The 23,137-nt window shown below is 42.3% G+C and overlaps 4 protein-coding genes across 7 annotated transcripts in view; 2 read left to right on the top strand and 2 right to left on the bottom strand.

The window, feature by feature from the left end:
* LOC6584554 (rho GTPase-activating protein 26) overlaps positions 1–6,407 on the top strand; it is a 62,052-nt gene extending 55,645 nt beyond the window's left edge. The window contains exons 4-12 of one of the 2 annotated variants that reach the window (XM_002010173.4): positions 1,162–1,377; positions 1,449–1,520; positions 1,594–1,645; positions 2,995–3,281; positions 3,348–3,678; positions 3,788–3,893; positions 3,967–5,430; positions 5,491–5,570; positions 5,635–6,407. In XM_002010173.4, the coding sequence (XP_002010209.2) occupies positions 1,162–1,377; positions 1,449–1,520; positions 1,594–1,645; positions 2,995–3,281; positions 3,348–3,678; positions 3,788–3,893; positions 3,967–5,430; positions 5,491–5,570; positions 5,635–5,735 (2,709 nt within the window). In that variant the 3' untranslated portion in view covers positions 5,736–6,407. Of the gene's footprint in view, positions 1–1,161; positions 1,378–1,448; positions 1,521–1,593; positions 1,646–2,967; positions 3,282–3,347; positions 3,679–3,787; positions 3,894–3,966; positions 5,431–5,490; positions 5,571–5,634 lie in introns of both variants that reach the window. The other variant, XM_015161276.3, reaches the window with a different exon arrangement.
* Positions 6,408–8,361: 1,954 nt separating this feature from the next.
* Positions 8,362–12,544, top strand: LOC6584553 (retinoblastoma family protein). Its single transcript, XM_002010172.4, has 9 exons — positions 8,362–8,977; positions 9,150–9,289; positions 9,380–9,568; positions 9,636–9,972; positions 10,049–10,389; positions 10,455–11,184; positions 11,318–11,527; positions 11,596–11,757; positions 11,813–12,544. The coding sequence occupies exons 1-9, from the start codon at positions 8,786–8,788 to the stop codon at positions 11,981–11,983; spliced, it is 2,472 nt and encodes an 823-aa protein (XP_002010208.2). The 5' UTR covers positions 8,362–8,785; the 3' UTR covers positions 11,984–12,544.
* Positions 12,545–12,701: 157 nt separating this feature from the next.
* LOC6584552 (HEAT repeat-containing protein 6) lies at positions 12,702–16,292 on the bottom strand. The gene has a single exon (XM_002010171.4). The coding sequence runs from the start codon at positions 16,283–16,285 to the stop codon at positions 12,809–12,811; it is 3,477 nt and encodes a 1,158-aa protein (XP_002010207.2). The 5' UTR covers positions 16,286–16,292; the 3' UTR covers positions 12,702–12,808.
* Positions 16,293–16,831: 539 nt separating this feature from the next.
* Positions 16,832–21,217, bottom strand: LOC6584551 (monocyte to macrophage differentiation factor). 3 transcript variants are annotated; one of them, XM_015161569.3, is made up of 5 exons: positions 21,115–21,217; positions 19,020–19,259; positions 18,726–18,916; positions 18,445–18,664; positions 16,832–18,360 (listed from the first exon to the last, which is right to left on the bottom strand). In XM_015161569.3, exons 2-5 carry the CDS (start codon positions 19,188–19,190, stop codon positions 18,070–18,072), a joined length of 873 nt encoding a protein of 290 aa, XP_015017055.1. In that variant the 5' UTR covers positions 19,191–19,259; positions 21,115–21,217; the 3' UTR covers positions 16,832–18,069. The 3 variants fall into 3 exon arrangements, with proteins under 3 accessions (XP_015017055.1, XP_015017054.1, XP_002010206.1); XM_015161568.3 differs by having other exon boundaries at positions 21,080–21,206; XM_002010170.4 differs by lacking the exon at positions 21,115–21,217 and adding an exon at positions 19,480–19,577.
* Between the last annotated feature and the right edge of the window lie 1,920 nt (positions 21,218–23,137).

Raw genomic sequence — 23,137 nt, 5'->3', positions numbered from 1 at the left:
TGCAAATCAAACACATTTACTTATTTATCTAGTTTTATTTAATTTATTTATTCTTTGGCTGTCAATTTGAATTATTAGCTGTTCATGTTTAGTGCGTTTCGCACATGAGTGAATACAATTTCAATTTCAATTTCGATTTCATTCAGAAACAAGTTGATTATTTTTTGAATTCAAACTTACAAATTTGTTAAGAAAATAGAATTTATGGCAAATGATCGTGGATCATACACATACATATGCAGTTGGGCTCTGCAAAATAATGGTGATACTAACAATATAAGGAAGGCTCTACACTCATCCTAAAAAACATGGATCTCCCTGCCTTATATACATAGTTACTTAGCTTTAACAAGTGAAAATGTCACTTTTGATTACAAACTTGCCCAACATCAAGGTCACAAACTGTGAAATGACATTTGGTGTATGTGTGTCTCTGTCGCTGCGCGTGTGTATGTGTGTGTGTGTATGTGGAGATTTTGCAGATGTCAAATGTTCAAACTGTGTGCACATCAATTGCAATTATGCTTAGGCAGCATATCAAATATCAAAGTTCAACAGAATCCAAACTGAGAGAACGGGAGAGAGAGAGAGAGAGAGAGACCGTGAGAGAGAGACCGTGAGAGCGAAGGAGAGCGAGAGCGAGACAGATAAACTGATAAATCACAAGGAAGCCGCAAAATGTTAAATGTCATTTGTTACGAGCCAATGCGTCCCATATTCATATGCCATAGCCGCAAACATAGTTTGTTTTTGTTTCTGAGCTTGATGTCCGTTGATATGTTGGGCCAGTGCAAAGTTTGTCCCGGCATACAGGCAAATATATGTATGTATGCGTGCGTGTCTGTGGCAGCGGCGTGTAGGCGTAATTAAAACGCACACAGGCACACGCATACAGAGCGGCACAGATAGAGACACCTACGCACCACCTGTGCAACAGTAAACATACGTAAATGCCGGCCGCAAAGGTCAAAGTGCGTGCGGCAGGCACATTCAATTGTCTCTGCTGCTGCTCAAGTACATACATACATACATACATACATACATACATACATACATATGCATGTGCATGTGCATACATCTATAGTCAACGACTATTCTGCAACTATACGAATGCATACATATATCCTACGTTAACGGTGCTCCATCTCGGTTTTTTCGCAGGCCGATGCCAGTTTGGGCATGCATGAGCGCGAATACATTCAGGAGTCGCTCAGCTATGTACTGCGCATCCAGGAAGTGCAGGAACGCATCAAATTCGAGTTTGTCGAAATACTATTGGCATTCATATCTGGCTGGCTGGTATTCTATCACACCGCTCACGAGCAGGCCGAGGACCATCGCGACTATCTGCAGGATCTGAGGCACAAAGTCCAAAAGGTCTGTAGTCATTCGCCTAATCATGTTAATTAACTTGCCTAACTCATATTATCTTGCATTTCCTTTGCCAGACTCGCGAAAATTTTGAGGAAGCTCGCGAAAAAGTCACCGAGCTAAAGACCAAGTACATGGAAAAGCGTACGGTAAATATCATTAAATATATATAATATTCGAATTATAATTAAATAGTAAACATAAATCCTTTTTGCATTGCAGAAGTCGGAGGAGATTTTCACCAAACGCGGCTATTTGTTTTTGATGGAAAAGAGTAAGTTTTTCTTGTGAAAATCGAACAACAACAAAAAAAAAAAAAGAACAAAATAAAAACTAATTCCTTCGCAATGAGGCAGCATGTTAACAAAATCAAATATTATATATAGGATATATTCCACTGAAATCATAAATCATATTCGATATAGAAAGTAACTGCATGTCATGGCTATGGCTACAGTTTAATAAGTCTAATCTTAGCTAGATCGCTAGTATTTGTCAACTAAATCTTTCATATATGGATGAGGTGTTCTAACTAAAACAAAGTTTTGAAGGTTTCATTCTATTGGGATTAACTCAATAACTAACTGTACTAGTATAACACAGTTCAGCTCAACGATAATTGTTATCTTGCTTGAAGGACAAATACTCCAAAATAGCAGCAGACTTAAAGTGATCTTCCAGCAGAAAGTGATCTTTCAAGAAAATTTTACGATCTTACATTATCGGACTATCATTTCTTTAAAGCCATGAATCATAATCTGTGTAAACAGCAATTCCCTTCATATAAATCATGAAGCCAAAGAGATATCAATGCCTATGCAGATCCTAACTAACAGATGGAGTATATTATTAATAAACAACATGCATCCATATTCTAATGAATAAAGGCTTTAAAATAACAATCTTAGAGTATAGCATCTTAATAACCTAATGCCTAGAGAGTTTGGCTCTTATATCGAACTGATTGTCAAACTTTAACTACATTCAATTATGTTTGACAAATAGTTCCGTAAGAGATCAGTCAAACTTCAGTAAAATTTTGCTGGGGGCTGTCAAATCGCTTGCAATACAATATGTACAGGGTAACTAGCCGTGTGTCATCTGTAATGTTAATGTTAATGTTAAATGTTGTCTCTTGCCTGTTGCTTAACCTGAAGTCTAACGATAAATGTTTTGCTTTCTCATTCGTCAACCACCCACAAAACATCATATCTGAAAACTGCTGTCTTCTTCTCCTTCTTCTTCTTCTCCTCCTTCTCCTTCTTCTGCTCTGTCATCATTTTGCACTAACTTCTTGTGAAACATTTTATATGGGTCTACTCTCTTATTGTGTGTATTTTTGAATTCTATTTATTTTCTATCCAATCAAAAACACCATAAAATTCTAATCCGTGTGCTTTTGGTATCAACTGCAACTTCGACTCTGCAACCAACAACAAAACAAAAACAAAAACAAACAAAAAAAACAAATACAAACAACTAAAAAACTATAAACAAAACCACCCAACCAATACCCACTCAACCACAACCACCAACCACCAACACTGATCTCGACTGCCTGTCAACCGCAATTTGCAAACTGCAAACGATTCTTAGGTTCCCTTCTGAAAATCTCACTTTTAGAGCCTTTCAAAGCAACATGGACGAAATACTATTGCACATTCAAGAAGCAGAAGCGCGAATTCACAATGCTCCAGTTCAATCAGATGAACCACAGCTTTACGCGTCCCGAGGCGCGTGAGGACGAGAAGCTGACCCTGTTCTCGTGCCAGCGTCGAGCGTCGGAGTTTGAGAAGCGTTTCTGCTTCGATCTAACATTCAAGGAGAGGCCGGGCATTGTCTACACATTTCAGGCGCTGAGCGAGAAGGATCATCGCTCCTGGCTGAGCGCCATGGATGGCACGGAGCCGGTATGTAGCCCAATCAAAATGCTCGCTCATCCATAAATAATCGAATTCATTGTCTCTTTCTCGCAGACTTATCTGGTGCCCGGTAAAATGAAAGCCACTGAGGCCTATCAACTGGATGAGACCGGCTTCATGTTTGTACGCCGATGTATACAAATTCTGGAGGGCCGCGGTCTGGAGGACGAGGGCATCTATCGGAAGAGCGGCGTCGGCACCAAAATCAACAAGCTACTCTCGCTCGGCATGGAGCGCAAGGAAAACGAGGATGTCTTCACCGATGACAAGTATCGCGATCTCATGGAGAGCAACACCATTGCCAGCGCCCTCAAGATGTATCTGCGCAATCTGAACGAGCCCCTCATGACCTATCACTATCACAGCGGCTTCATCGAGGCAGCCAGTAAGAGATCAAATATATAGCACTATCAGAAACTGTTAACCAACTCATCACCTCACTCTCTCTCTCCCTCTTTCTCTCTCTTTCTCTCTCTCTCTCTCTCTCTCTGCAGAGAAAGAGAGCCTCAATCAGCGTGTCAACGAGGTTCACAAATTGGTCTACAAGCTGCCGCAACCAAACTTTGAAATGCTGGACATGGTCATCAGGCATTTAACAGAGTGAGTAGCTGAACAAGAATATATCTCAAATGATAATCACCATCATCATCATCATCATTTAATTCACTTGCAGAGTCTCGCGCAAATACGAGAAGAACAAAATGTCTGTATTCAATTTGGGCGTTGTCTTTGGGCCAACTCTGTTGCGTCCGCTGGAGGAGACGGTCGCCGCCATTTTGGACATCAAGTTCAATAATATTGTCATCAACATACTCATCGAGAACTATGAGCGCATCTTCAAAAACGATCCAAGCACTGGCGTAGCCACAGCTGTCAATGCCGCTGTCGCAGCAGCCAATCTGCATCCGAGCAGCAGCAGTCCGCCGACGAGAATGCCGCGTGCTTCACAGGTGGGCAAGGCCGCATCGACAGGTGGTGGTGGCGGCGGCGGCGGCGGTGGCGGCGGTGGCGGTAGTGTGGGACGTAGCTCGCTGTATTCGCCGGAGCAAAAGGTGTACCGTGTGCTGGCCAAATCCAATTATCCAGATCCCACAATGTCGTCCAGCTTGCAGAATATTCCAAATGGCATGATCTACGCCCATGGGCCGGCCAGTGCGAGCAACAGCACACCGCCCGGCGGCGTCACCAGCAGCGGCAGCAGCAGCAACACAAATGGCGGCGGCGGCGGATCTTCATTGACGGTGGTGTCGGCGCATACGACAAACGGTGCACGGCCCGCCCAAATGGGCAGCATGAAGAACCTGCACGCCATGACGCAAAGCGAGCTCGGAGGCCGTCGCAGCGGCTCCTCGGGCACGGATGCAGCGGCCGCCGTCTATGGCATATTGGGCGGCGGCGGTGGTCCCAGCACAAATGGTGGGGCAGCGCTGCAGGCGCATCATGCGACGCCGGCCACGGCCAGCAGCAATCTGCGGCATGCCGACTATCTAATGGCCACGGCCACACCGGTGCCCCAGTCGGCGTCCAGCAGTCACATCTATACGAACGCCAGCAGCAATCGTCTCAGCCTAAACGATGTCTCCCCGCCCACGGCCACAATGCGCAAGGAGCGCCACCTGCAGACCTCTGGTAGCAGCAGCGCCGTCATTGGCAGCGGACCACAGCAGCATCCGCCGGTGCAGCGCAGTCACTTTGCCTACAGCCAGGCCAAGCACTATTCACCGGTGGCAGCCGCCTCCACATCCAGCTCCAATGAGAGCGTCTGCGACTCGCTCTCCTCCAACAATGGCCTGATTGGAGTCGGCGTGGGTGGTGGCAGTGGAGGCGCTGCCCTCATTACTGGCGGCGGCGGCAGCAGCGCCAATGTGACGCGTTTGCTGAACGCACGCAGCTCGATCGATTATCCGCCAATCACATCGCAGACATCGTCACTGTCCACACTGCTTGGCAGCACCTGTGATGACATTGTTACGGCCACCGCGGCGCCATCCATGATCGGGGGCAGCGGCATGGGCAGCCTCACCGGCCCCGGCAACGGTAGCGGCTCGACCAACGAGAGCGCCGACTATGCGCCAACCAAAATGCATCGCAATCGTGACATCAACCAAATCAAGCGGGATCTATCCGCGGGCACAGCGTAAGTTACTCCAATATCATCTATCATAAACAATATCTTATTATTTATATCCAATTGCAGACGCGTGCGTACTCTGTATGCCTGCATGGGTGAGAGCGAGGGCGAACTATCCTTTGAGCCAAATCAGATTATAACAAATGGTAAGTTTCAGATCTCAGATCAGATCAGATTGGAATCCAAGACTATAGCTTGAATCATTTGCAGTGCGATTCTCCCATGAGCCTGGCTGGCTGCAAGGCACGCTGAATGGCAAGACGGGTCTGATACCAGAGAACTATGTGGAGCATCTGAAGCCATACCACTAGAGTTTGCATTCTGCAGCATTCTGCCCCTCCTCCTCATCCAGCCCGCTCCAACTGCTTCGTTCCAGAACTGCGTCTAGCCTAGTGTAGTTTAAGCCGCATTAGCCCCAGTCTCTGTCATGTTAGAGCGCCAACCAAAATCGCAACTGTAATATTGTATAAAAACTGAGACGGATATAGATAGAGAGAGAGCGAGAGAGAGAGATGGAGCGAGTGAGCGAGCGTGAGAGGGAAATGCCACAGTGCGACGCAAATATAACTAATGCTTAAATGGTTATAGTTATACATGTATGTATATGCATATATATATATATATTTATATATGTATGTATATATATGCTTACTGTAATGTTTAATCTTAACTGTAGTCCCTAAGCCTTATGTGAAGTGTTAAGTCTAAGCCATAAAAGCCACCAGTTTACTTTAGTAATTTACTGCAACCAATACCAACAACAAACAAATAACAACAACAACAACAACAACAAATAGAACTCGTTACGAACTATTCATAGAGGAGCGTCAAGTTGCGAGAAAATCAATTTTTTTTAATCAAGATGAAATTGTATAGTGATGAAAAATTAAGATGAAAATGGAAAACTTTGTTAAAGTTGAAGTTGGCAAACGAGACGCACAGAAAGCGAAAAGAAAATCATAAAATTAATCAATACACAACTATAATAACAATATAACATTTATAGACATACATCTATCATACATATATTATATATATATATGTATATATGTGTACACACACATATATGTATATATAAATACATTTGAAAAGTAAAGGAGAAAAGAAAAAAACCCCCAAGTAACGGCAAAAGTTAATTAATTTATTGTTGTACGCTTGTATTTGTTGCTTAATTATAAACAAACTTTTTTTTATTTGTTTACCTTTTAATGTATATAATCTAATTATTAATGGAAAACAAGATATTCATATATATATATATATATATAATTGTAACATTTTGCACGTATGGAGAAGACGCGCAAAGAGCAGCAATTCAATATTTCAACAAGAAGAGTATATATGTATGTATATATATATTAAACAAAGAAATATATATATGTATATAATTATATATATTTAACAAAAGCCCACATTTTGTAAAGAACAACAACATTTACACGTGAATGTAAATCAAAAGCATATGCATTTACAAATTTTGTAAACAATAAAACAACTAAATATGATCGAGAAGATATTGAAATTCAATTGGTTTATGAAGCAGCAGGCGCTGCATAAATGCAATACGATAAGATCCTTGACTTTTATAGCATTATATGTGTATGTACTTATATATCTGTATTTCGTAGTTCACTACTCATAGAGTCGTCCATTCACTTGCTGTCGAATCAGACAGATAGACAGACAGCCAACCGCCCAATACATTCCACATGCTTACCGTCTAATACAGCCCAACCACAACAATATTATATACAGTGTACTACTACTACTAATACTACTACTAACTACTACTACTAACTACTACAACTACTACTATATTATTGCATATGGAACGTTGCCAATGCAAAGGAATTAAACTATCTAAAAGTAAACTTCAAACTAACCATATCAAATGCACAACGACATTTATCGCGCGACTGCAAATCAATTAATGATCGCATTATAGAAAGCCCACCAAAAAACAGAAAACAAAAAAAAAAAAAAAAAAAAAAAAACAATGTACATTAAATAACAAAAATATAACCCAAGCATTCCACACACAAAAACAGATCGCACACCTAAATGATACCATCTACATGTTTATTTCGATAAAATATTTTTGTTAACATGTTGCCAAAAATAATTAAACAACTTGCAAAACAAATTAATAATATAATAAAAGCATATTTATAAAACATAATGTAACACAAATCCAATTGTTTTTTGTGTATATGGGAGCAGCACACTTACTTACATACATATATAGACGCTCTGAGCCAATTTGGCTGCAGAAGCGGGAGGCGTTCAAAAAACTGTTGAAGCTGCGTTGGCGGACAAAAGCTGACCGTCTCGTGCGTATAAAGCATTTTGTAGCATTCAGCCATAGACCGCAAGTCTCCAACGGAAAGTAGGGAGGGAAAAATTATTACATAGCTTAGATTCCGAATCCCGATATTTGTGTATATTTCAAATTATTGGAAATTATAAACTCAATTTCGATAACCAATAAGACAGTTATAAGCAAAAGTTTATTTTGGTTCATAATCAATTAAGCTGGTAAGTAATTGTAATGTAAGTTTTTCAATTGAATATGGCCATGGATTTAGTACAAATTGTTTGGGATGGCAACCGCCACATCATACATATATATTGAAACTTACGCCACTGAGAACCTGCTGAACCTGATTAGCACATAAATTGGTCTTTCAGACAGCTGTTCGCGTTTTTGTTACCGCCATCTCTGGAGCACAGCTGTCATTATGTGGTGTAGTGCTGCCACTTTTTGAAAATAATTATTTTAGTTTTAGTGGTCTCCAAATATAATGTACTGACGAAATAGTACCATTACATGCTATATTGTCTTAATGACAGTATTTTGTATGTAAAATCTTAAATTCTGCATTTGGCGCCAAAACAAATTCAGCGCGCACTTTACAAATTTGTCTGGCAACACCAAGTCTTCCCGCCTTTTTATTTTAGGAAAATCTACACACAATTATATACGTCGTAGCGTGCTGCCCTCATGATAGTCAAACATCACCACCAACGCAACTAATAGCAAAAACAGAAAACGCATTGAGCAACAATAAATCGCCTTTCGAACGAATATTCAGCAAACTCGATGCGCCCGTTGCGCTGTAGCAAAGTGAAAAGTATCGTCGACGTTTTTGTCTTTGTTGTTGTTGTTGCTGCTGTCGCGCGCTCATTTTCCAAGTTGATTCCGCGGCCGCACCCGCTGCTGTTGCTGCCGTCAGCAGCAACATTTTATTTCTAGCCCAGAAAAAAAAAGCAGAATAAGTGAACAAGTCGCATTTACAGTTGCGTTTAAGCTAAACTCGACGACGACAGCATAACGACAACAGCAGCAACAACAACAACAACAATGAGCAACGATGTGCATGAGCAGGAGGTCGGTGCTGAAGTTGTGACCAGCGCTGGCGCCACAATGGACGACTACTTCGAACCGATGCGCCAAAAATTTGAGAGTCTCTGCCGTGATCTAAATATGGATATCAAAACCGAATCCGAGGCTTTCAAAATGCTCAAAGAAGTGCTCAAGCACTACTCACTAGAGGTGCGTACGTAATGGTCACTGGTCTGAAATCCATACAAAAACGCAGATATGCCCATGTCGCACAAAACATACACATACACATGCAGACAGCCACCCGCACGGTTCCCTTGTACACTCACTCACACTCACACATACATGCGCACGTATTTATGTATATTGTTTTGCATTGCAGGGGGAGATCTTGCATTGGTTCTGCTGCGCTCTATTCGTGGCCTGCCGTCAATCGACCACGCCCACTGTGGGTGGCCAAAATGCAGTCGTAATGGGGAATTGTGTGCCATTGAACAATTTGCTGCGTTGCTGTCAAATGAGGTGCGTAGTTTCTTCACTCTATCTCTCTCCCTCTGACTGTCTCTCTCTCGCTCTCTCTCTATATATATACATATACATTTACACTTGCAGCATCTACGAGTTCAAGAAGAAGATCAAACTGTGGTGCGACATGGCAAATATGCCCCACACCTTTGCACAGCAAATGGAGGAGCTGGAGCGCAAATTTAGCATCACATTCACGATCTACAAGAAGTACAGAGATATCTTTGATCAAGTCTTTTTATGTCCGCCCAACGAAAAGAATCACTCGAAGAACAGGTATGCACGCATTTGTGCTCTTTGCTCTATTTAAAGTAATGCCATTTGTTCAACGATGTGTCAATAGCAAATGCTCCTATATCAAGCTGGACGATATCTGCTGGCGTCTGTTCCTGTGCGCCAAGAATCAGAAGCCAACAACGACCCTTGATCTGGTCACATCGTACAATCTAATGATGTGCTGCATTGATCTCATCTACGCCAATGTGCTGGCCGAGAAACGCACTGATCTCATCAATCCGAAATTTGAGGGTTTGCCATCCAATTGGAACTCGCCGGACTTTGACGAGACCCAAGCCCGAAATCACTGTATACTTGCCTACTTCTGCGAGATGACCGACGAAGCCAAAGATATGAAGGCGACCGTCTTTAGGAACATTATGGACAGCTTTTTTCAGACGAATGTAATGCAGTCAACACACTGTCATTTTGACAACTTGTCATTTTGTAACTGTCAAATAATCTCTAATGAATCCACAGACCGTCGTGGGTAATAAGGAGACGCTGCTCGGCTTGATATCGAACAAGAACTTTGAGCGAAACTTTAAGTCTCTGAATATCAGCTATGAGCAGTATGTTTTAAGCGTCGGCGAGTTCGACGAACGCATACTTGGCGCCTATCAGCACGACGCTAGCGAGCACAACAATCTTAACGAACAGGCGCTGCGTCAACCCGTGACGCCGTTGACACGCAAACAGGACCTGCCCGCGCAGCCCGTCATGTTCGAGCAGAAGTTCGAGCCGGTGGCCAATGCCACCAACAATGTGAAGAAACTGAGCGCCACCGTCAGTCACATAACCGAGCCCACCGACTTTGTCAAGTAGGTTACTCAAAGCAGCTCCAATTTAGTGTCTCATTTATACAAATATAACATGATCTCTACAGAAGACAGGCTGGCGAAGCGGCCATTGCTAAGATGCTGCAAACAATTGGGGAAATGGAAGAGCAGTTTGTGGACAAATTTCCGATGCGTAGCGAGGCTAGAAATCGATTTCGTATGGCCAAATCGCTTTACTTCTACCTGATCGATCCTATACTCCGTGACGAGATTACGACTAAGCCACAGATCGTGCACAAGATCTCATTAGACATCTGCATTAGGACGCTGATGGCCTGCTGCACAGAGCTGGTGCTCGAGGCCTACACGACGGAGCTGAAGTTCCCCTGGATTCTGGATTGTTTCAGTATTAACGCTTTCCAATTTAGTAAGATCATCGAAATTGTTGTACGCAATGGCATCCATGGCACACCGGAGGGCTGCCTTACACGCAGTCTGGTCAAGCATCTTAATTCCATCGAGGAGACATGCCTAGAGCGATTGGTATGGAAGCGCAACTCGCCATTTTGGGAGATGATAGACCATGCGCCCAAACCGCTGCCCGGTTGGAGTGAGGTGAACGCTGACAAGGCAGCTGACCAACTACAGATATTTCTGCGCAAAATCCTTTTGCTTGGTTGGCTGCGTATCGGAAAACTTTGCTCCGAGCTAAGCCTCGGCGAGAAGCAGTCTGAGATCTGGACAATATTTGATCATTCGATCACACACAAAACTGATCTAATGAAAGATCGCCATCTCGACCAAATAATCATGTGTGCAATATATATTTATATAAGAGTAAGTAATCACAGTTCACATCATCATCAATCAGATATGACTCTAAGAGATATCTCTATTGTAACACCTCTCTTCACTTTCATGCTGGCTCTTATTATTATCTGAATGTTCCTGTCGACGTCGTCGATTTCAGGTAACGAACATGGAGGGACCCAAATTTAGTGACATTATGAAGGCGTATCGGAACCAGCCGCAGGCGGTAAATAGTGTCTATCGTGAGGTGCTCATCAAAGTCAATGAGAACGGCGAATATGAGCATAAGGATATTATCCACTTTTACAATTTTACGTATGTGCCGGAGATGAAAAACTTCTGCACCAATTATCTTGCTAAGAATGGTGATGTATGTTGACTGTATGAATCCCGTCCTATTGGATCATTTGAATCACAATTGGAATATTTGGCTTGCAGAAAAATGTAAATCTCCTGATGTCGCCACACCCCACTGAGCGGCCAATGGTGCCCAGGAAGCTAATACACAACCAATCGCTTTACGTCAAACAAATGTCTAAGAATGAGATGCAGCAGTCGCCGGATCAGCTTGTCTACGTGATCAGCTCAAGCCCGTCCAAGGTAAGCAAACTGTCGCAACCATCGAAATGCGTCGCTATCATCGAATCTCTTACAGAAACTGGACTATATGAACAAAATTGTGCTTGGCTCTGGAAAGCGAGTGTTGGATTTCGATGACAACGCCGTAAGTCCAATTGACACGAAACGACGTAGGATGGAGCAGCAGGCGATTCTCGATGAGCGCAAGGCCGAACGGAAAAAGACAGCGAGACAACAAGACGAGTAAAAACAGTTGGAACAGGAGCAGCTTTGAGCCTTGGTCACAAGGGTATAGAATTTGTGGGGGTCACGGGGATAATGGGGCGTGGGGCGGGAGAGGGGGGGTGAATTCATACTGAAATGCCAGATATATGAAATTCACGTTGGAGGCATCTGCAATGTTATTTTTAATGACAGCAAGAACGGTTATCATTTTACTTATTGTTTAATTTAATACGTGTGCATCCTTTTAATAGTTTTTATTGCGAGTCATCCATATACATATACCTATACATATACCTTTGCATATACATATACATATATCTATGCTTATTCTAAATATATGTATGTATACAGTATATACACGGCACACACATTGATCGGTTTATGATGTGTGTGCATGCTAAGCCTTACTATCGGTAAGCGAAATAATATAATATAATGTAATATTGAATCTAGCAAAAACTTAGCAATCAACTGTCATCAACATCGACGCGCCAACTTTCGCTGTTGTTGTCAACAGAAATTAACAACAGCTATCGCACTAGATTGATTACACTTTAAATCAACAACTAGAACAAGTAGAATATAATTTTTTTTTTTTTGTCAAAAATCATGTATACACATTTATGCGTTAAATAAAAACTCTTACAAAAAAATATAATTTAAACAAATCTGAAGCTAAGCCGTCCGCTATTCGCAGCAGTTTTTGGACTCATTCAAAAGAATTAGACGAAACTCAAATCTCGATTTGCTCGCATTAAGTTTATTGGTGAAAAATGATTTGTTATTTGGGTTACGTAAAAAAGGGATTTATTCCATTGGTAGGTAATACGATTAACTGGCAATTGAGTTAGCTCTCTACGCGCAGGGCATTGCTGATGAATGTAAGGGCGCTTCGCTGGTCCGCCGTGAGGGCGGCGGCACCTAGGCGCTTCTGTAGCAGGGAGCTGCAGGTGAAGAGTGGCGTCGCCTGCTCGGGCACAATGCGATAGGCGACGCGCCGCCAGGTGCTGCTGACCACGTCCAGATGCGATTCGAGCGCATCGCGACAGGGCGCCAGATCGTCGGCGCGCGCTCGTTCGATCATGTGGGCCATGGCCAGGCAGAGCTGTTGCTGTAGTCCGTCGCGATGGTTGTACTCCTCGAAGGAGTCTAGAGCATTGGATCGTTCGATGGCCGCCAATAGCGAGCGCCACATGCTGGCATAGTGCACGCCCATGTCCGCCCTATGCTCGATCTGTAGCAACACGGCGGTGGCATTGATGCGCACCTTGAAGTTCGCGTGCTGCACAATCAGCTGGCTGAGCGCCGCGAACAGCGTGTCCGCCAATTTGGCGCTCGTTGAGAATATTGCACGATTGCGCACCAGGTTGCCAATGGCATAGCAGGCATTCCACTTGACTTTGGCGCTGCCCGCAGCGCGCGCACAATCCAACAGCTTGGCCATGGCCCGCTGCATGAGCGCGTGCTCCTCGCCGGACAGCAGCCGCAGCAGATTGCCCATGGCACGCACCCCATTGGCGCGGACCTTGTCGTGGTCGCCACAGGCGAGAATAGCCGCTTCGATAAGGCGCCCGAGCAGTGCCTGCGAGATGCGCTCCTTCTCACGGGGTTCCTCCGGTCGTTCGGTCTGCACTAGTGCATCGCTTATGTTGCCCAGCGACCAGGCGGCCTTGATCCGCACAGCCAGCTGAGCGTCGCTTATAAGTTGCAGCGCTAGCTCTGCGGCATGCTCCACAAACACCAAATCATCGCGCATCGTCGGATGCAACACGTAAACAGCGAGGGCCCGCACGGCCGCTGCTCGCACCAGGCTATCCGCTGCATCGTCGCTGCTGCAGCCCAAGAGGAAGGCCAGCAGCCCGGTGCGCTGCGCCTGGGGCAGTCGCTCGAAGCTGTAGCCGCCTATGTTGGAGAGTGCATCGCATAAGGAACACCGCAGCGTGGCCGTCTCGGCATTGGAATAAGCATCATAGATCGTAGGCAGCATGCGTAGCCAGAAGCTCAAATGCTGCTGCTGTTGCTCCGGTCTGTGCTCTGTCTGCTCCAAGGCAAGGCGGGCCATTTGGAAGCCAATGGCGTCCAAGGCTCTTGCCCCATAGAGACGCACATCCCACGAGCTGTCCTGCAGGGCATTGCACAGCACATCGGCCAGACGCGCTAGATGCTCGCGCAACAGGCCAAAGTGGGTGGTCATGGCCAGCAGCACCTGCAGACACTCGACGCGCAGCGGCGACGCGCTCATCGGACAGTCCAGATAGCGCAGCACGAGGCGCAGCAGCCACGAGTTGCGTGGAATGCGACCCTGAGGCAAAACAATGGGAGTTTTCTCAGCTGCAGCTGATTTTGCTGCCATAGGTGAGCTCTGCTCCTCTTCCTCCTCGTGCTGCTCCTCTACCTCTTCGTTTGCCTCCTCTTCATCCTCAAACTCCTCTGCATCGGAGTCGTAAAGTAATTCAAATTGCTGCACCTGCTCCTGATGGGCATTGTGGCGCGGCGATGCGTGCAACATGTTGACAGCGCGTCGCTCCTTCAGCGGCAGACCCACAGCGCAGGCCATTTCCTGGGTCAGTCGTGGCGTGGCCACCAGCATTTCCATGACCAGCAGTGCGGACACCTTGACGCTAGTGTCGGCATGCCGCGTCAATATTTTGACGTGTGGCACAAACTCATAGACGATGCCCATTTGCAGTTGCTCGAACGGAGTAGCCTGCACCAGAACCGCCAGGCACTTGAGACACTGCGTCAGCACCGGCGGCACATATTCGCGCTCCAGTATGCCAGCTAGCTGGCGATACGCCTCCATGACGCTGTTAGCCAGACTCATCGCAAACGGTGTGTAGTTGCTGGGCGCCAGGGCGCAGCTAGCCTGGCTGAGATAAGGCTTGGAGCCGTACAACAGCTGTGCAGCCAGCTGCAGTGCCAGGGCGCGACAGCGTACGTTGCCATCGCTGGCGCCAATGTACAGCAGGTGATCTCTATTATCGCGTCCACCGGCTGCACCGCCATCACTGTCGCCACTCGGGAAGAGCACATGCCAGTAGCCATAGAGGGTGCGGCGGGGCAACTGCTTGGTGACGGCGCCCATCAGCTGCAGTGCTGCAATGCGCAACTTCACCTGGCGCTGGCGCTGCTGTTTCTGGCCTGCCACCTGTGGCCCGGCGCCGTCTGAGCTGGGCGTGCAGCCGCCCTCGGAGTCGCCGCTCGGCGTACGACAGCCGTACTCATTGTTACCCAGCAACAGCAGCTTCATCCGATCTTCGTGTCCCGGAGTGTTGCTGGCGCCTTTGCTTTCTTGGAGGTTGTTATTGTTATTGCAATTGCCATTCCGTTGCTTAGTCAGCGAACGCATCTTACGCGACTTGACGCGCCTGCCTGTAGCAGCTGTATTCTGATTGCTAGCAGTCGTGTCCACGTCCCCATCATCATGCCCATAGATGGCCGATTGCTGGGCCGGATGCACCCGATGTGGCAATTGATATGCCGCCTTCGCCGTCGCGCCACCATCTGCCCTGCATCGCACGTTGGCCAGGGCGAGGCCTAATAGTTCCGGCGCATACTGTATGGCATAGTCCGCATGGTGGCTGGCTATCTTCTGAAGCAGCTGCAGTGAGTGGGCCAGCAACATCGTTAGCTCCTCCTGCTCCTGCTGTGCATGCGGCTGAGTGTCACCTGCTGTTGCTATCTCTGCCAAGCGTCCATCGTAGTGCATCTGCAGCAGTGAATTGCCCAGCTGGCTGCTTAGCTGTAGCTCCTTAGTCTGCTGTTCGGTATTTGGCGTGCAGAACATGCTGAACAGTCTGTCTTGGCAGAGCACCAATAGCAACGTCGCCTCCACGCTGCGCGGGTATGGAATGGCAACGAAACGTGGGAGATATTTGAGCGCGTCGGTCACTGGCAATGATTCCAATAGCGGGAGCAGACAGCGCACCGCATCGACTGTGCATTTCTGCTCCACTCGTTGCAGGAGCCACTCCAGAATCGGCTTCGTCTCACCGAGCTGTTGTTTTCGGTTCACGAGCAGCTCGTTCAGCCAGACCAGCCATGCGTCCAGGTTAACTGAGTCATCGTCCTGCCCACTGGCCGCCAGCGCCTCCTCTGCCAACAGATGTGCAAGCTGCGCCGCCGTGCTCGCGCCATATGGCCCTGCGGGCGTCTGGCTCTCGATGTTGCGCAGGAACTGCAATTGACGCTGATAGAGGCATGCATCCGCTGCAGAGGAGCATCGCGCTCGATTATTTACTGTTTGTAAGAGCGCATCATAGGCTTTCCTCTCCTTGTCCATTAAATAGAACTGTTCATATGCTTTGAGATATGGTAACAGCATATCGATGTATCGATATCACGTGCGAATTTTTGATTTTCAGTTGAGCACTGGTACGGCATCAATTTAATATTTTTTCTTATAATACTTAAATATGACAGCAAGGCACCATTGATACAAAAACTGATTTTATAACACAGCCCCGAGCTTATGTTTTAGTGCAAAATATGTGTCAACGCCTGCTTTTATCATGATTCCCCTGTCAATGAAAAGCATAAACAACTCATATATCTCTGCTGTCCTTATTTCCCTTTCGCTATCGATAGTAACTAGTGGTATGGCGGCAGTAGATTTGCGATAATATTGGTGATCATAGTCTTTGGCATTTTACAGCACTGCTAAAACATTTGGCGCGCTTTGGCCTATTCAAATTGTTTTGAAGTAATTAATCACTTGACTTATTTGATTTGTGTAAATATATTTATATCATAACCAACAGAAGAAAACGAATAATCATTATTATATTCAAAGACATTTTAATGGCAAAAACATAAAATACAAATACCCATATTCCAAATAAATAAATGCCCATTAAAACAATATGCAATGTTGATTGACCTTTCATACCAGGAATATATTTATTGTATAGATTCATAGATATATCTAGTATTTGTATAGGTAGTATATATATATAATATTTAAGTAATTTTACAAATGTATAATTCATTTCATGCCTTTGTAATATATAAATTCTGCTCAGCAATAATTCATTGTATAATCCACTTCGGAATTCGCCAAACATCCAAAAACAATTGTGTATACAAGTTAAGTGCGTTAACCACGAACCAATGAATTCGTTTTGCACCCCATAGCAATCATACACCGCCGATAGACAGCACCAATGCGGTCTGCATAAGTATTCCCTGAGCAATTATCTACTTAGTAACATAACACGCTGAACAACAGACTGGCTAACTAACACCTTCACTCAAACATTGGCTCGCGTTAAGCTTATGTTCGTTCTATAACTAATTATATTTGTAATATATTATAGCATACATAGGTCTTTATATAACTATGTGTGTATATGTTCATTTAGGCGGGCTTCCAGTATTTTGAAAGGCGTTGATTTAATCGTCAAAGTTGAAGTTCAAGTTCTACTATTGGAGTTTGTACACTTTGTTAGTCTTTAAAGCACACATTGTCATATGTGAGCTAGTTATATGATATATATAGAAAAAAATAAATATATATATATGTGTGTATAGGTGTTTGGTCTACCTACAAGAAAATCGGTCATATATATACGTATAGATTTATGTATATATATATGAATGTTCTTATATTATATATGATTTGAGAATTAATAATTTCCATTCCAATCTTTGGCAAGACCGCAGATGTTGATCACAAGATACGTTTTCATTATCGAATATCTTCAGAATCCTTTACCTTATTCTAACAAATTTTATAACTTACTACATCTAGAACTACAGCTATCGTACAATATATAAATCCGTTTGCAAAACTCAACTCGTACCACACAAAAACAAATTAATTAAATACTATAAACTTTGTACAAAATTTGGCTAATTTTGGAGCAGTAACTTATATGGGTTGTTGGTAGGAAGGAATACATTCAGTTATCTCAGAAACTATCAATACAAAAAAAAACAAAAAAAAGAAAAATAATAAAAACAACTTCAAATATACAATTCGTAATCAAATAGAGTTTTGGTGGGTCACCATCTACCATTAATGGAACCGTTGGTCAGTTAGTTAAGTACATTCAACGATAAGGTCCTTGGAGCCGTGAGCCGTGAGCTATGCCCATACCTAGCATTAACTTAGCTACTAGTTTGTAAATGATTGGAGTCATTCGGATATAAGTTTACTAAAATCGCATAATAATGACAGCCAGCGGCGAGCACCACGAACAGATGCCAAATGGCGTGAGCCATGGGAATTAGACCATCTGACTTAAAAAATATAATGCCCAGTATATAGAAGGCACCGCCGAACTTCAACTGCAACATGCCATTAAAATGATGTCCCGTGAGCATGACAACGAGCGCCGGACCCAGGCCCATGACAATATAGAAGAAGGTCTCCAGACATTTGTAGCGTTCGTGGTAGAGCTGTAAGTAAACGAAACCGCAAGACAAGGCCAAAATGAAGATCATAAGCTCGATCGATTGATAAACGCTCGCATCTTATCTTACTTGTTGGTAAGCAATCCCAATAGCAGCCATTAGCCAAATAATCCATTCCATACAAAAGAGTGTAGCCGAATGGTCGGTATTCTCCAGCGTCAACCAAGGAAAATATGAGCCGGCAATAAACACATAGATCATGGCACGATCGCAGCGATGCAAGACATTCTTTAGACCCTGATACGTCTGCCAGCCGAATGTGGGCCAAGCATTGTAGTTTTTTGGCGGTCTGAAGAAAAAAACTGGGTAGAAAGTGGAACAGGCTAGCTAAATATTTTAGCGAAACTCACTTATGTTCGGCACAGTAGCAAGAGCAGTGAAAAAATGTGGAAACTGTGAACAGCATACAGAGCGTGGTGCCATAGACCCATGAGACTAAATATTGGCTATAGCTGTTAGAGCGCTCAAAGAGCTTGATGACGGCAAAAACGGCGGGAACTATCCAAATGCCATGGGTGATAACATTTGCCACTTGTTCGATCTTTAAAAGGAAATCAATTTGAATATAAAGATATATATGTATATATTTATATTTACATACAAATTCCTATGTATGTTTCTTAGGTTTATTTAATATGGCTTACTTCTGTGGGTTGGTAGGCGCAGCCGGGCTTTGCTTTGGCATTCTTCCACTGAATATTTCGCAGTTGGAGCTTGAGCTTTAAATTCGATTGAATAATGCATTTCCATACGTGACTGAATAGATTATCCAGAAATGAGTATTTGTTTTGTATATCCTGCAGTAGATTATTCATCGTCCGCTCTCAGCTCGCTCTGCAGCTGGCCCCGTTCGCTGCACTGTGGATTGCTTTCAGCAGCTGGTTCTGTCGATTATTGTTATTTAAATACCATTCGCTTTGATTCTACACATATTTTGTTTATGTATATTGATATATCGCCCGATTGTAATAGGCCCAATGATTGACACTGGAGCCTGATAAGGTAGCCAAACCCCAATCCCCTTTATGATAGAGAGATAGCGCAATATACCATTATATTATTGGAGTTTTTATGTTTATAACTCAATTGGTTTGCTGTGTTTACCTTATCGAACTTGTCGCGACGATGTCGAATTGATTCCGGATTAGCTAAGCGAAATTTGATAAGCCCTATCTGTTGTCTACCCCTACCAATCTAGCTGCCTAATTAATTTGTTAACAAAGAAATTGTTCAATTCACTTCAAATGGGCAAAGTGTTTGGTTGCATATGCTATCAAACAAAATTAATTCAAAGAGAAATTAAAAATATACATAGAATCACTTTGAATATTCAAAAATGTGTACTTATGCAATATTATGGTGCATATTATATTATATTTAAGAACTTGAATTCAAAGAATCGTATAATTTGAAAATAATAGTTTAATCAAGGAAATATTAAAATTCTTGGACTTGTTGCTGAGTTTGTTGTGACAAAATTCACAATTATCGTTATTTTTTGTTGGCCATTATTTGTGATGATAAGCTTAGTTCACTGATTTAATCAGCTGGAGCATTAGGTTAAATACGTCGTTTAAAGCGTATAGATTTAGCGAACATTTGTGCATGTATCACGATGCATATATAATTATATAGTTGCTACAATGCTATATATGTATGTATATGCTTCAAATGCATTCCATTCAAAAGCAATCGTCGTCGTCTTATCAAGGCGACTAGCGTGAGAGTGGTACGACAAGCTGAGATACTACTTAATAACGACTCAAAGTCCAATCTATCGAAGCGTCGGAGCAACGAAGTGCGCCTTAAAGCCTTGCATTTGTCTACAGATTGCATTGAATAGATTGATGAACAATTGTACATATACACATACATATATGAATATATATGAAGCTTATACGTAGAGTCGATGCTCCAAGGTCAGGCACAGCCGGTGCCATCCACTTTTGCTGCTTGCATGCTGTTAAGTGGGTGGAATCTACTCTTGCGTCCCACAAACAAAAGCACGAAACAAATATAATACTAATAAAAACAACAACAACGAGAACGAAAACTGGGAACCTGTGCTTCTTGTTTCCCGCTGGCAGCCAATGTATCTGAGCTAATTTATTACATATGAGTTTAGTTCAGCCCGTTGATTATGAATTATGCATGAATAGACAAATACACACACATACACAGACAGAGAGTCTTGCATAGCATATATGCAGCTCTATGCATATGGAATGCCTTTTGATCGACCTGCCCGGCAACAATTTCCCCATGACCAAAACCCACCCCATTTTCAATTCATTTCCTCGTTGAGCATGCTAATCGCCATATAAATAGCCCAAATGACAGTAGGCGCAACGTCTACTTGTTGTTTGCTTCATTGAGGATGGGGAGACAAAGATGGACATATGCCCATATACGTCAGTCAGCATTGTTTACACTCTAAAGCTCCTAATTCAATTTGTTAGCGTCGCCAAGGTGTTGTCCACTCTTTTGTTGTTATGTATTGTACGCACGCACACAGCCACAGACGCAGCGACCGACACAGACACAGACTCACACTAACACACTCACACACACACACACGTTTGTTCTATTAAGCCGACAAAAGGCGACTCTTCCTTCCAGAAATAAGTTAGAAATACATATATATTTAAGTTTTATAGCGCGCGCAATTAAAATCTAAGTGTCATATTACACTATTATAGCTTACAGAATGATTTTATTGCTATTGGCTTTTTTATTTACGTTATATTTAAAGCGCTCCGCTCTATGCTGTTGTTATAGTTATTTCTGTTTGTAAACTGTAAATACATTTATGCTTTTATGCTTTTTCTTTGGGACGATTACTGTAGTCATCGATGTGTAACGAAATCGATATCAATACTTTTAGTACTTCACAGGGTGACCAAATATCGCAAAACGGTCTAAAATGGTCTAAATGGCACGCAATGCACAATTACCAAAGTTAAAGCTTCCTGCCTTTGTAACTCTAATTTTTTAGCAATATATAGTGGTCTGTGCTATATTTAACCTAAATATAGCTTAAAGTTTTTATTTTGTGTTTGTGCAGCCTTGTTTGAATTGACGGCGGCTAAAATGAATCCAGGGCTGCATTACAGCGAAAATAAACCAACCAAATAATTGTAACGCATTGAGCTTTAAGCTCGGGGAATATATGAATTTTAGCTTTTAGTTAAGTCGCAAGATAGTTCAGATGTAAAAACAGTTCATTAAGTTATTGGACAATTTAAATATAATGTGAATAGCCGTTAATATTGCAAGCTGCTATATGTGATTTGAATCATCACTGAGTGCAGGAAGAACTATCGCTAATAAACAGATGTATCGATAGCTTATCATATTTATCGGGCATATTCGGCGCCAAGTTTGAAATAATAACCAAGTGTATACGAAAAATCATTTATTGGGTAAATTTCCTTTCGTTTTTTTTTTTTTTTTCGTTTTTCACATGTTCACAAAAATTTTACTTTATCTTTATTTGTTTAACATTTTAGTTGGGTTTGCCATTAGATTGATGTGGGGAATATAATGTATTCGTGGGTGTAAATTTCTGATTTTTGATTTACTAATATGTTTGAGGTGTGTGTTTAAAAGTAGTTTAATGTTTAATGTTTATTGTATTGTTGTGTGTTGTTGTTGTTGGGTTGGCTTTTCGCATTTCGCCATAGTGTCTTTAACAATCAATTACACCGAAAAGGAAAAATGTTAGTTGACTTAATGTACGCACATGTATATATTTGTTTTCATTCGTTATTATGCTTAGATAAAGTAGACCACTGCTTGGGACTGTTTAAATAATGTTGCCTGGACACTGTCTTTAGTTTTGTAGTAGTGTGTAATTTTGTATGTCTACATGGCATACACAGTGGTGTGCAGGTCTTGCAAATCAATGGTTAATCTATGAAGTTTTTTAATAAATTTTTAATTTTGCTTTGAATCTAAACTATGACACAACTGACACCGAGAAAGCTTTCTTATGGATAAGGTTTTTTTTAATTATATATTTTAATGTAGTTTTATTATTTATTTCTTGCGTGTTTATGGTTATTTTTGCATTGTTTTTGTTTTTTTTTTTTTTTTTTTTTTTTTTTTTTTAGTGGCAGAGACAAACATACACTGAGTTGATATATGTAAGTAGTATAGACATTTCCATAAATCTGCTGCTGCCGCTGGTTGATTACTTTTGCTGATTGGTTACGTTCACACATTAAAACAATTATATATGTAATTAAATACGTTTGTTTTCATAGAATTTATCATTGTATAGGAAACAACAAAAATGGACGCAAAATTATTGTTATTTGTTTTGTTTTTCTTTTTTATGTATACAAATATATATACTATATGAATTTGTTTTAGGATTTCATTTTTATTTATGTTTCATTTTTGTTTTAGTGACCCATTTTGCTTTTATGTTTATTTAGCTATATAGGAATATGCAAAATGTACGTACACTTAGTATAAATAGTATTGTTACTAGTATGTATGCATGTATGTTTGTATGTATGTATGTATATAAATGCAGCTCTAAAACTTGTTTGCCATTTCTGTTTCTTTATCTTACTTTTTTTTCTCTTTTTTTAAATCTTTTTTTCCTTTCAAATACATTTAATAACATTTCTATAGAAATATTCAAAGCTGAGGTAGTTTATTCATTTATTTATTTATGTTTAGTTTGCATATCTTTATTATTATTATTTTTTTTTTTAATTAGTATATAGTTTGTATCGTATAAATGTATATATAA

This window comes from Drosophila mojavensis, unplaced genomic scaffold (assembly GCF_018153725.1).
Source record: "Drosophila mojavensis isolate 15081-1352.22 unplaced genomic scaffold, ASM1815372v1 contig_136, whole genome shotgun sequence".
NCBI lineage: Eukaryota > Metazoa > Arthropoda > Insecta > Diptera > Drosophilidae > Drosophila > Drosophila mojavensis.
The sequence above is the reverse complement of the archived record's forward strand: the minus strand, read 5'-3'. Positions and strand labels throughout refer to the sequence as shown.